The 14,479-nt window shown below is 39.5% G+C and overlaps 1 protein-coding gene across 2 annotated transcripts in view; it reads right to left on the bottom strand.

The window, feature by feature from the left end:
* Nucleotides 1–14,479, bottom strand: part of UBE2E2 (ubiquitin conjugating enzyme E2 E2) — a 216,196-nt gene that overhangs the window by 13,346 nt on the left and 188,371 nt on the right. For both annotated transcript variants that reach the window (XM_061996571.1, XM_061996570.1), the window contains exon 5: nucleotides 9,221–9,368. In XM_061996571.1, the coding sequence (XP_061852555.1) occupies nucleotides 9,221–9,368 (148 nt within the window). The remainder of the gene's footprint in view (nucleotides 1–9,220; nucleotides 9,369–14,479) is intronic.

Genomic DNA, 14,479 nt, shown 5'->3' on the forward strand with positions numbered 1-14,479 from the left:
TGTTAGAATAATCCCACAGTCAGGCATTCATGTTGAAGGGACTTAGTCAAATGATAAGAACAAAATCTTATAACCGTTCCATCAGCTCTTTATGGCAAAGCAAATTAATTATCTTTCAATGCTTTTATATGTGCAATTTTCATAATGTGGTGCTGCATTGCTTACATTTACATATGTTTAATTTCATGTTTATAGATCATGTCCACAGAGTTTAAGACATATAGGTGCACATGTCTGCAAATACTTAAACATCAGATATATAGAAAGTCTCTTTATGGCAGTGCAGACAGAATCCCAGTGGGACTTTGGATGCCTAAATCCCATGGGAGGTACTGAAAACTCTGCTGGCTCTCTGCTGGCATTTTTGGATGCCTAAATGCTGAACATGAGTCAGCAACGTGCCTTCATGGCCAAGAAGGCCAATGGTATCCTGGGATGCATCAAGAAGAGTGTGGCCAGCAGGTCAAGGGAGGTTCTGCTCCCTCTCTACTCTGCCCTGGTGAGGCCTCATCTGGAGTCCTGTGTCCAGTTCTGGGCTTCTCAGCTCAAGAGGGACAGAGAACTTCTGAAGAAATTCCAGCACAAGGACACCAAGATGATCAGTGGACTGAAACATCTTGCATACAAGGAAAGGCTGTGGGAACTGGGGCTGTTTCGTCTAGAAAAGAGGAGACTAAGGAGAGATCTCATGAATATTTACAAATATATAAATGGTGGGAGTCAGAAGGTTGGGACATCCCTTTTTTCTATAGTAGCTAGCAACAGGACAAGGGGTAATGGGATGAAGCTGGAACACAATAAGTTCCATTTAAACATAAGCAAAAACTATTTCACTGTGAGGGTGAGGGAGCCCTGGCACAGGCTGCCCAGAGGGGTTGTGGAGTCTCCTTCCTTGGAGGTCTTCAGGACCCTCCTGGACATGTTCTTGTGCAACCTGATCTAGGTGGACCTGCTTCTGCAGGGGTTGGACTAGATGATCTCTAAATGTCCCTTCCAATCCCTACCATTCTGTGATTCTATGGTTCTATAACATATTGGTATTGTGTGTCCAGATCAGATTATGAGAACCTAAGTTATTCAAATATAATAGAAATTAGTATTATATATATACTAGAGCATACATAGAAAAACACAGTATCTTTTGGATTGAATGGAAAAAGAAACCAGCTCTTATCTCTGGAATATATGATGTGATGGTCTAAATGCAGATGTATCACTTCAATAAATACATAGCAGGTTCTGCAGAACTGGCAGGGGAATATACAGTATTTAAAGATAAATAGGTACTTTCTGACTGAAAGAACTGTGATGCAATTGGTGGGATTGTTTTGCTCATATGAATGAAGTTGATGGTGATGGGTTTCTTCCAAGGCAATCCCACTTTTGGCATTATCATTCTGCACTCACTGAGTGCAGAACAAAACCCATCAGTTTTATGCTGCATTTTTCTTTTGTGCTCCTTTAGGACAACTTATTATGATGGCCTTTATGTAAAACACCCATACACTCTGCTCCCAGTCCAGAAGCACCAAGATAGCAGAGCAGCCACACACTACGTTTTGTATTTGCTGAGTAAAAAAGCCACTGGAGTGAGCTCATTTCATTTGGAGACAATCCAAGACAGAGATTTAAAATGGGACAGAAAGGTTATGCTGCAACTTAGAACAAACCCCAAAACATTACTACATGACTTGATTCCTCGCTGCTTTAACTTTTGTTTACTCTCTCTCACTCGTTGCCATGCTTGAGTGACAGGGCATAGAGTATTTTCCTGCTTCAGACACAAAGAAAGCATTTTCCATTGTGCTGAAACAGCCCAGAAACCTGCCCGTTTCCTGACAGAGCACAGTATACAAACTCTGAAGAAATTGGAAAAACAGCTCCAAGCTAAAGGATATAAATAATCTCCGACAACAGAACAATTTCATTGTTTACACAACCCTCTGCTGCTTACAAAAAGGATATATGGCAAAATGAGATGATTTTGTTGTATGTCTGATAGTTCTGTGCTGTGATGTTGCACCTGGTAACCTGTGAGTGCCAGGGAAGAATCAAAATAGCAGGGGTTAGGCAGCTTCAAAAAATTGGACAAATGAAATATTTTTGCCAGTATTCCAGTGATTTTCCAGAATATTCATCACATTTGTCAAATCTACTCAAATATGTTCTGGATTATTACAGGAGTATATGTGATTTTTCTGTCTTCTATATGTTTTGACAAAAGGGTTCTAAAAAGAAACAGAATTTCATTACAAACCAGCACAGATTATATTTGCACACAAGAAAGACTAAGAGTCCTTTTTGATAAACTGAACAAACCTGTTAAGCTGCTAAATTGGAAGGAAAAATATCAGATTGGATTCTGAAGCAGTTTGTGATAGTAGCAAAATGTGCAGATCATGGCTTTAAGGAAAAAAAGAATTACAAGAATGAGGAAAATGAGCTCATCCCTTGAACTTGCTGTCATCTAGAGTTTCTAAACTGAGGGGTGAGGGGAAAAGAAGGAATGATAAGTGAGAAGTCTAAAAAATTGCAGAACATCTGATGTGAACTGGCACTGACAGAAAGCAGCCTCTGCTATGGACAAGCACCAGAGGAGGAGAAACATCATACACGCTTCCTGTTAGATCAAGATGTATTGAAGAACAGAGAGAAAAAAGATACATCCAGTCTGCTGAGTGGGCATGGACCTGTTCTTCATTACCTAGGGCTGGGTAGCTATTTTAAAGTTTGAACACGGAAACCAAAGAGAGCTGTGACCACAAGTCAGCCAAATCCTCACTCAGAGCCAAATGCTTCAGCATGGAACAGATTTTATTTTTTACAGCCATGTTACATTTTCCTCTATTAAGCTGCCTTAGATTTATTTTTAAACCTTTTTTTTTTTTTTCTTTTTGGACAGGCTAAGGCTTTCAAATCTCTCAGTACTTCTGAAAACAGATCTTTTTTATTGATACAGTAGACATCTATTAGTGTATTAAAATGCATGCTGGTATGGCTGGGGCTTATAGGCTGAAAAAACAGAGCTATTACCGTGGAAACTATATATGTGGACACACACTCACTTTGCAAATTGCCATGGCAATTTTGGATGTCAATGTGCCTGTACCAGAGATGATGAGCCCAAAGCAGAGTCAGGACAATGTAGTGTGTTAGTGGGTGTCAGGTTAAAGGTTGCCACCCTCATTCGATCTCTCACTGGAACATGTATTTTCCTGAGAAGGTACAACTGAACCTAGTTCCCTTTGGCTTGGGTGTGCAGAAGACAATCCCATGGATGATGCAGGGGGCAGGAGCTCCTACCAAAGTGGCAAGGGACTTCCATAACCGTTCTATCTAAATTTACCTGCCAATACCTTACACTAATTGGTAGAGATTAAGGAATTGCTACAAACAACTTGGATAAAGCTTGAATTTCCCAAACACTAACACAAATTCAAAATGTGGAGGTGCTCAAAACTTTCTAAACATCAGATCTATCCACATTACATTTGAGTCCATACCCTGGGCCCTCCTGTTAAGCATGTAGTCACACACCCTGGCCAGAGCCATTACAATAGTGAGCTTCAGGGAAAGCTGCTGAAGGCAAATCTGCTGAGGGACAGGGCAGTGACATTGCAGCAGGACACCAATTTCCCACTGCTGGCTGAAAAGGAAACTGAAAAGGGCTGAGAAATTGAGACAGCATGTTAATTCAACTCTTCCTCTTACATGTTGTATGACTTAACTCTCCCCACATACTCTTGTTTTGCAAAGGTCCTGGAAACAGACAGCAGCAATTCTAGCAGCTTTGTAGTATGGCAAATACCATTTAGGCTTTTAGGGCTTCTGTGCTTATGTTGAAAAGTCACTCTCCAAAGTGCTGTTTCAGATCCCATTGAGGATCAAAGATGTGCATTAAATTACACTATTGAATCCTTTTCTGCAAAGGATGACAGAACTAGGATTTTACACTCTCAGCAGCAAGAGTACAGAACCTTTCAAACCTTCAGGAAAATAACAAGGGGGAAAAAAAAAGAAACGGGAAAAAGAATATTGTAATAACGCCATCCCTTCCCTAAAGTTTCTTAAATACCAGCACTCTCATGTAGATGCAGGTAAAGGTATTAATATTTTTTGGCAGAAAATTTAAGCAAACCTAAATCACACTAAAACACATGGATAATTTATAATTGCAATAGAAAAACAACAACAGTATGTTGTCCAAAGTTGCTACTTATATCTACTCCGTGATGAAAACAATGAAGTTTCTGAGGAAGATAAAGGCAAAAACACAAGGGTAACTTAACTCATACAAAGAAAGTCTGAATGCATGTCCTGTGTCCCTTAGTGAGACAAGTAAAGATCCTCATAATCTTAGGATCTTGAATGACTTAGCTTATCTAAGCTTAGATATGTGTAAGTCACTAAAATGCACAGCCACATTACTTAATGTGGGCTAGCAAAATATGAAACCATCTAGCAAATTCATGATTCATGTCGGTACTTGTGAAAAACAGTACATACGCTTCTAACCAATGAAAACCACAATATATGTTGCAAAGTTTTTTTATCAGTCTACTTTTCAGACACGCTGAGCAACTGCAACTCCTATAAAAGTTTTCGGGGCTCACATCAAAGTAACACAGCGTTATCTGTCCTCATTTATTCTTCTATGCACATTTACTGTGAGGACACATGTGGTTCAATCTCAAATGATGTTCACAGCAAACTTTACATGCAACATTGAGCAAACTGTCTCCCACTTTCTGTTTGGTTTAAAGGTTACGAGGAGACAACCAGCTTTAACATTGCTAATATGATATGCCACTGAAGTGTCTGAGGGCAGTCAGACCAACTAACCCGGTCCCTATGTAAAGTGGGTACTGCTGGCCGTTGTCTGTGCATTTCCTTTGCCAGAGGTTAATTCCCTTTTCTAGCAGAAGCTTTTTCCTTCTTTCACTCTCACTTCCTTTTTTCCCCCTTTTCCTTTTTGCCTTTCCCTTTTCTTTTCCTTTCTCCAGCATTTCACTAAATTTGGTTAGAAAGCAGACAGTGAAAATAAAAGGGTGATGAAAGAAATAACCTTTGGTGGGGCTTCCAGTGAGGTAGGGACATTCAACTGGGAGCAGTAAATATTTCTGCCCGGATGATGGTGAAGAGGAGCAGGTTAGACTGTCTAGCTGTGCCTCATGCCCTGATGAACTCCACACGGGTCAGGCATGTTTGGGAAGGATGACTGCAGGGGCATGAAAGGGCTGTGAGAATGAGAAGAGAAAGCCTCTCTTAAGTAAGCAGGCTAATAGATGGAGGTCTGGTTAATGTGCAACAAATAAAAACCAGGAGGAAAAAGGATGGTTCTTCATTAACACATTGGGAGTGAAAAATGGGAAAAGAGTCACTTAAGCTATAGGACAACAATTGCTTAAAAATAAGTGGGTATAAAATTCCTATGAGCTAGTTCAAGTTAGAAATCAGACAGAGGTTTCTAAAGAGCCCCTCAGCAGTTACTTTGGTTACAGCTCACAGTCAAGTGTCCAGCCTAATTGGCCACATTTCTGTGAAAGCAATACCATGGCTGCTCCCCTCCTCAGGCTGCCCCTTTTATGCTCTGTTTGCACCACCACACACCCCACCATCTCAGGGGCTCACAGCCAGGCATGGCCTGACATGCGGGCAACTGGGGTGCTGAAGCATCCAGTTCGGGAGCATCAGGTGAGGCACAAAATCCTTGCTGGCCATGGAGTTTGCATGTGGGAAAAATGGTAAGGAGCTGGAGGATGACACCAGGGTAAAGAAGCTAGCGTGAGAGAGATGTAGCAGGCTTTGTTCTGATGTCCTAATCAATGCTTAGCCGTGTGTTATTAAGCAGACATGATTCGACATTAAACTGTTCAGACATCAGAGATAATCACGCCAGCCAAGTTCAGATTTTGAATGTGTGAAGAAGGAGGCTACATGAAGAAAAATGGTGCAGTGCAGTCTGCCAGTGTTTCAGTTTATTTTCTCTGAAGCATTTGCAAATGAGAATCTTCCTGGCACTTGAGAACCTTTGGCAAGGCTGGGGTCACAGTGACCAACTGAGAATAGTAAGCATTTTAACCCAGATTAGCATAACCAGCTCTCTAAAAATAAAAATAATTAATTACTTTTCATACTTCAAGCTCAGTAAAAATACAAAATCTCAGGAGCTATCCCTACCTGAAAGCTCCTTTGGATTAAAGCAGTGTGGGAATTTACACTCCTCAAGCTCTGATAAAATACTTATAGTTGACTTTTAATCCAAGTGAGAGAGTTTTTTGTGACGTGGAATTACTCTGAAATAACTACTCATGTAGGGTAGAATGAGCAGCTAGCATTGGAAGAAAATATTTTCATCACTCAAGCACAGAGCCTATGAGCACTTACACACTTGGTTTCATGCAGAAGAACATATCTATCAGGTTCGGTAGGGTTGCTCACGCACTTGCCAAAATATTTACAGGACTGTGGCCCTGCTTTGTAGAAAGAGATGAATGCTGTGCCCTAGAGTACCACCTTAAAGAATCTCTGGATTAAATGCCAGTGTGTCCCACCACCTCTCCCATCTCTTTGATACCATTCCAGTTGGCTCTCTCTCTCTCCCAGATAATTCACACATGTTCACTCACATACAAACCCTAAGGTACCCCTTCCTCCCATGAAAAGAACTCATCCAGCTGCTACAAAATTCAGACATTTCATTAACACAGTTTACTGGCTGATACTGCCAAGCAAAATAGAGACAATTAATAATAATCAGGACTGAAGGGTCTGAGACAGCTTATGAGTAAAGGATTGTATTAGTTATTTAGAGAGTACAAACTCACTCCTGCCTGGAGTGATAGGGAACAAAGGGCGGTGATGTATAACCAGGGAGGAAAGAGACTCTCTCCATGGCTTTTGTAGATTACTGTGTGAATGACAGGAGCTGCAGGAGCAAATACCTCTTTTCATTTGCTCAGTCTGCTGGAGAAGAATAGCAGTGCTTGCCAATGACTCTGCAGCTGGGCTCCAGCTCTGTTTAATCACTGTGTATGACTGAGGGTTAATTAGCTACTATTCTTACTGCTATTTGTTGTTCTAATGAAGATTTGCATAAATGGAAGACTAGGGGGTAACTGATACTTGATTTTTCCCTTCAGAGAGGCTGTGGGGGGAAAACTCACCCATCCCAAGTGTTTATGTTTGTGAGAGATTCAATGTTGCCTTTCCATTTGACCTGATCTGCTTCTGGCTAATGAATGGTGAACAAAGAGTTCAAAGTTGCTTATCAAATCAAGACCCCTGTTGGGTTTCTGCCTTTAGAAAGGGGAGACCAGTTAGATGAAGAAAGGAATGAGGGATTAGAAAATTATTCTGACAGAGAGGAAAATACATATTTATATGTTTCTGTATCTATATACATATATATATGTGTGACATATTTCAGTGATAGCCATCTCATAATCTCTCTCTCTCCATCCATCCACCCATCCATCCATCCATCCATCATCCATCCATCCACCCTGCTCAATCTGGATGGCAAGGAAGCAATCATTTGTTAATTATAAAAAGATGATGGGACAGGCAGTACAACCAAAAGAAATGTAGCATATGAGGAGATACACTGAAAAGTAAGAACTTGAAAGCTTTTGCAAGCTTTCTGTTGTACATTGCTAATATTCAAAGTTCACATTTTAATTTAAAAAAGTATCTACCATGAAACAGGCAATCTCTAAGGAAGGTAAAAAATGACTCAGCAGTTCTTAGCTACCTGCCATCAGCACCTCATGAGAGGTGAATTCACAATATAAATTAAGAAATTGCAGTCCTCCAAAAAGCATAGGAAAATTTTAAGATAAACCAGTAAGAAAATACAAAATGACTTTGTAATTAAAGAGGACAAATGAAATGTCACAAAGTTCTGTTATTTAATATGGTCAGGACAGTACTTACGGTTGTTAACTGAAAGAAACTAAAGGGAAGAATAACTTCCCATATTCAACATGTTGAACTGTTGCATATGATAATAAAGTATGGGTAATTGTTTTCAGGGTTCCTCTTACACACTTGGTCTGCTAAAACTATTGTTTAACAGTATCTGTAAAATGGTCTAAGGGAAAGAAAAAGATTGAGAGGACTGAGGTAGTAAATTTCTGAATTTCAAATCATTACTGGAAAGCGGCCAGCTCTCAAGTTGACTGTATCTCTCCAAAGAAAGGTGACCACAAATAAGCACATACGCATTGATAGTTTCTCAATCCCAGCACTGTTGGAAGAAACACAGTAACAGACCCAAATGAAAATGTCACTTGCATTTTTGTCTACTTTCACCTTATTTTGAGCTTTGAAATAATTCAGTCTTCTGTTACAGTTTTTGATTCAGCTCTGGATTACACAAGAATCTCACATTCTGCGATTTGAAAACACTTTTTAGCCCTTTGGTTGCAGAGAAAAGTTTTAAAGCAGGAAACCTAAAAATTTAGAAATTAGATGGCAAATTAAAAAATATTGAAATGTATGATAAAAAATAAACCAGCAGCAACTCCCATGATGTGTAAATAGATCACCTAATTTTTCTTTAATGATTCTTTAATAATTTGTATCTACTATAATTTTCCAAGGCTACAGTCAGAATCATTCACAAATAAGGTAAAGAGGAAGTGGAAATTACAGATCTAGTGGTCAATAGCAGAAAACAAATCTAAAAGAGCTGAGGGAAGAGGTTAAGTGCTATGCTAGTTAATAAGAATAACAGCTTGCTTTGAATGCTCATACTAGCTGTCCAGGACACTGAATAAACCTCATTTAAATTAATTTTCATTATTTGTAGAGTCTATGTTAGACATCTATCATTGTCAGTGCTACTAATATTCTTTCCAGAGACCATATTATCAGCGTATTCAAATGAAAGCTTTCCTTTCAATATTTATTAACACATTAATATTTCTTGGTACCAATATCCTGGTTGTAATATCCAAATTAATGCCTACGACAAGGTATTTTCTACTGATTAAAATTTTCAATTAAAATATTTTTATTCTCAAGTACTAAAAATGTGCTTTAGCTTCTGAAGTTTTGCTTTCTTTCCATACTATGTTTCAAAGGGATGGCATTTAAAATTCAAGGGTTTGGGTGTTTTTTGAGTAGGTAGCAGTAAAACAGTGCACTGACCACACCACAGTAGCTGAGCGAACATGAATTATGAATGAACGTGAATGTGAAAGTTAATTTGTCTTACCTGGGTTGCAGTCTGTGAGGAGGGAACAGATGGAGAGGAGAACTTTAGAAATAGTTAACGCTGGACTCCAGTTGTCTTTTAAAATGTCCAGGCAGATGACGCCTTGGCTGTTAATATTACAGTGGTAGATTCTTGTCCTAAATGTTACCTAGAAAAGACAGTGTGTCTGAGTACAATGGTGTTCAAGCAAATAATAACAGGATTGTTAAGCAATTAGAAAATTATACAAACTAATATACTGCTTTTCTGCTTGAAAGACAGTAGTCTGCTACTGTCAGTTAAAGACTGGATAGGAAGAGAAAGTATAAAACCCCATACCTTAGAGGTCATCAAGGGCTTATTTCTCCATCAGTTCTACTGAAATAATCTCAAAGCAGACTGTTTTAACGACGTGTTCCTAATGTCTAAAATTAAGAGTAGAATTTCAGTGGTCTACTTCATCAGTAATGACCATGCCAACAGAGGGGCTGATTAAACAGAAGACAACAGCAGGTAAAGCACACTCCAATTTAGGAAAGCTCTGCTTTTCATTGGAGCTGGACAGTGGTAATAACAGAGAGTGTTAACACCCCTATCCCTGCTCTACCACACAGATAAACTTGCTTCTGGTGAGTAATGGAAACAGATGATAGGCATACTCCTATTCTTATTTTATTCAGTATCCCAAATCTCAGTGATTTCAGCAAGATTGAGATCAAGCCACTTATCAGTAAGCAGAAGAGAGGATACAGGTGAAGTAATATATTACCTGGTTTAATTCTATTAAAAGAAAAATAAAATTTCCTGGCATACTAAAAAATTCTGGCCCTTTAGATTAAATCAAGCAGCTTAGACAAAATAATGGAAAGAAAAGGTAGCATATTCCTGATATTAAAATACTGTATTCAGCAAGAAATATTTTTTCTCATAAGTACTTTCCCACATAAATCTGGGAATGCACTTCTGGAGCTCATTGTCATGCATAAGTGAGTCCTGTAAAAAAGAACCCACTTAACATCCCTAAACTGAAGAGTAATCCATTGCCCTTGTTCTCTCCTGCTTTTCCTTTATTTTCATGAAACCTCGTACAGTTTAGGTTATTTTTTTATTTGCCTCTCAGGTTCTGTAAAGATTATCAAGGTCCCTTTTATCTTTTTTCCATGATTAACTCTGTGTGCAAAAAGAGTATGTTTACATAATGTAGATGTTTAGTATTTCTGTGCTTATTTATTCAAGTATTTTTTTCCCTGCAATAGTATTTTCAATGATACAGTGTGAGTAGTTGCTTGGCTTCATAATTACCATGAATATAATTAATAATTACTCATATTGCACACTGTTTCATTTTCAGTAATAGTAAAGGTTAACTCATGTGGATGCTATTGTTTCTCTTTTAAATTCTTATCATTTTGGCTAGCTGTGTCTTGCATGGTACATTTTGACACAGAAACCCAGAGTAGTTTGTATCTCAGAATTTTGCGAAGATTGAGTAAAAGTAATTACACTATATTATCTCCTGCTATTGCAGATGATAAAAAATATACTATAGCTACTCTTTACCAACTAAAATTAGGTGAGAGCTAGTTTGCTGAGAACTGGTTTAAGTTACTTGATATATATTTAAATCATGCCTTTTAATAGTAAGTATCATGTGGCCAGTCATTTGCTATGCACTTTATGTGATAATCTGTTAAATATCTCAACAATTGTTCATGTGCCTGTTACCAATCTAGTTACAAACCAGAGGTGGACCACCCTGTCTTAGAAAAGCAGCTTCAGTGCTGAGTATAGATAAAATGAAGTGCACCCCGTAAGAAATTTAAAAAGGCTAAATAATGGAAAGGTTATTGTATGAACATTTTGTCACTCACAGCTAGAGATATTTTTCATTTAGGTTCTTTTATTTTTCTGAGTGTAGGTCTGATCTTGTTTTTATTATTCTATTTGAGCAGACAAATGTATTGCTCATAAAGTCTGACAAACTGAGATGGGAACTACTTACTCCCTCCTGAACTGCATGAACATCATCATAAATGGCATCATATTTTTTAATATATATATAACCTTTTCTGTATGCAGTACAACTTCTTCCTCTTCAGGTAGTGCCACTACAGTTTTATTAAAACTGAACTCCTGGGGAATCTTTGTGGAAGACAGAAGTTTCATCTCAGGCAAGCATGCAGGATTGCACCCATGTAAGAAATGAAAGCTTGAAAGGAACTTTCCAAAACTGCGGGAATGAGAGTCCTGGGATCCCAGTTCTGCTTCCAGTGTTGGCAGAACAAAAGGGGTTGGTTTTGTTTATTCTCCTGTTGCCTCTGGAAGTCTTTCATCTCTCCCTGCACAGTCACCAGGCTTCAGTGGGAGGAATGAGGAACAGGAGGTGAGGGTTTGAACCCAAACCAAGAAAGCGATTCCTGAATGCATGATGCAACCCCTTGCATGCTAATATGCAAAACTGGAGAATAACTTCTTCCCCCTGATATGTTTTTTAAGAGAATTACAAGTGGATTTAGTGGGGTCTGAAAGTGCATGAGATGTGTTTGTGGGACCAGCCCTTTCAGAGCTGCAATGCCTTTATGTGTCGGTCCCACAGCAAAGATTAAGCTAGTCACATCACAGTGGCTGCTTGGGTTTAGATCTCATGTAGCAACATTTGGTGTAAAAGAGAGAGAGTGAGTGATTTTAGGACTACATAATGCTGGAAAACAGATGTTCAAAATCACTCTGAGATCTAGGAGTGATTTATCTTGCCTACAAAGAGTTACCTCCAATCACTCAACTGAAATCCATCTTAATTCAATCTTCTCAGGTTTTATAAACAGCGTTTTTTGGGTCCTAAAACTGACTCAATGAACAGTCAGCCGTAGCTTTACACATACTTATTTTCTCTATAATAGCTTTTTCTCCCTCTTTTGAATAGATAACTTCATATTCTTCTTAGAGACTATAAAAGAGGGGGGTTTATTTGTTTAATTCTGTTTTACCATATTCAGAAAGGTTTGGCTTTCAGCAGTAGATAACCAGATGAGTTTATTATTGTTTACTTCAAAACCAAATTGAATATAAATTCCTTACCATTATCTTTTAAAAGCTCCCTTATAGTACTCTTACAATTTTCAGAAGATAGTACCTTTTCCCCTATTTCCTGTCATTCACATTTTTCTGACTGGCACTTATATTCAAGAAAAATGAGATGTCCTCTTAAAATTGTGGAATCAAAGAGACTAAATCCACGGAGGACACTTGCCATTCAAAAAAGAAAAAGACAAATTACTTCTCTACTATTCAATTGTCTGAGGGTAACTCCTCCTATACACTCATAGAGTCCCTTGAGCCCCTGCATGGGATTGTTTAGGTGTTTACATTAGGGGATAAATAGAATTAGAGTGCACCATTTATAGGAACCATTTCACTGTCATCAAAGGTAAAAATATGACCACAATAAAGAGTTCCCCTGGAATGGTATTATCATTTAGTTTCTCTCTACACATATAATAGGAATGGCCCTGCATAACTTTAAAATGTGGTTATGATAAACACATCTAGAATGTTACATGTCAGCATTTCCCACATTAGCAACAATTTGAGGCAATACTTGGATGAGGAAAGCATTACATTGTACTCTGAGCTGCTTTGGGATAAGAATGCCATTACCTGCCATTGTAATAGAATCATAGGCTGGTAGAGGTTGGAAGGGACCTTTAGAGATCATCTAGTCCAACCCCCCTGCAGAAGCAGGTTCACCTAGATCAGGTTGCACAGGAACATGTCCAGGCAGATCTTGAAGACCTCCGAGGAAGGAGACTCCACAACCCCTCTGGGCAGCCTGTGCCACTGCTCCGTCACCCTCACAGTGAAATAGTTTTTTCTTATGTTTAAGTGGAACTTTTTGTGTTCCAGCTTCATCCCATTACCCCTTCTCCTGTTGCTAGCTACTACAGAAAAAAGGGATGTCCCAACCTCCTGACATCCACCCTTTAGATATTTGTAAATGTTAATAAGATCTCCCCTCAATCTCCTCTTCTCCAGACTAAACAGCCCCAGTTCCTGCAGCCTTTCCTCATATGAAAGATGCTCCAGGCCCCTGATCATCTCGATGGCCCTGCACTGGACTCTCTCCAGTAGTTCCCTGTCCCTCTTGAGCTGAGGAGCCCAGAACTGGACACAGGACTCCAGATGAGGCCTCACCGGGGCAGAGTAGAGAGGGAGCAGAACCTCCCTTGACCTGCTGGCCACACTCTTCCTGATGCATCCCAGGATACCACTGGCCTTCTTGGCCAAATGATAGGTGCCTTCTTGGCACCTAGATCAGGTTGCACAGGAACGTGTCCAAGAGGGTCTTGATGACCTCTACGGAAGGAGACTCTACAACCTCCTTGGGCAGCCTGTTCCAGGGTTCCCTCACCTTACAGTGAAATAGTTTTTTCTTGTGTTTAAACGGAACTTTTTGTGTTCCAACTTCATCCCATTACCCCTTGTCCTGTTGCTAGATACAGTAGAAAAAAGGGATGTCCAAACCTCCTGACACCCACCATTTGTATACTTATAAATACTAATGACTAGACTAAACAGCCCCAGTCCCCGTAGCCTTTCCTCATAAAGAAGATGCTTCAGTCTCCTGATCATCTTGGTGGCCCTGTGCTGGACTCTCTCCAGAAGTTCCCTGTCCCTCTGGAGCTAAGGAGCCCAGAACTGGACACAGGACTCCAGATGAGGCCTCACCAGAGCAGAATAGAGAGGGAGCAGAACCTCCCTTGACCTGCTGGCCACACTCTTCTTGATGCATCCCAGGATACCATTGGCCTTCTTGGCCACGAGGGCACATTGCTGGCTTATGGTTAGTTTATTATCAACCAGGACTCCCAGGTCTCTCTCTGCAGAGCTGCTCTCCAGCAGGTCAGTCCCCAGCCTGTACTGGTGCATGGGGTTTTTCCTTCTCAGGTGCAGAACTGTGCTGCAGTTCCAAGCATACTACGGCTGTCATTAATAAAGCTTCTTTTGAAATTCTGAAAACTTTTTTTTTTTACTCATTAAAATGTCTCTGAGCTTAGCCAGGCACTTTAAAGTGCTATTGGTGTGTTTGATGAGTCAGTGACATATTTGTCAGCGATAAGCAGCAAGTCTTCCTCAGTGCCATAGGTTTAAGATGTTCTTATAGTGAAAAAATGCTACATTTCAGGTCTAAGTATTTGCTAAAAATAGCCTTCCAACTACAAATGGGTTTAATGCTACTACATTTATCCACCAGATAGCTTACAAGGGCAAAGGAGTGTTGAA

This window comes from Colius striatus, chromosome 5 (genome assembly GCF_028858725.1).
Source record: "Colius striatus isolate bColStr4 chromosome 5, bColStr4.1.hap1, whole genome shotgun sequence".
NCBI lineage: Eukaryota > Metazoa > Chordata > Aves > Coliiformes > Coliidae > Colius > Colius striatus.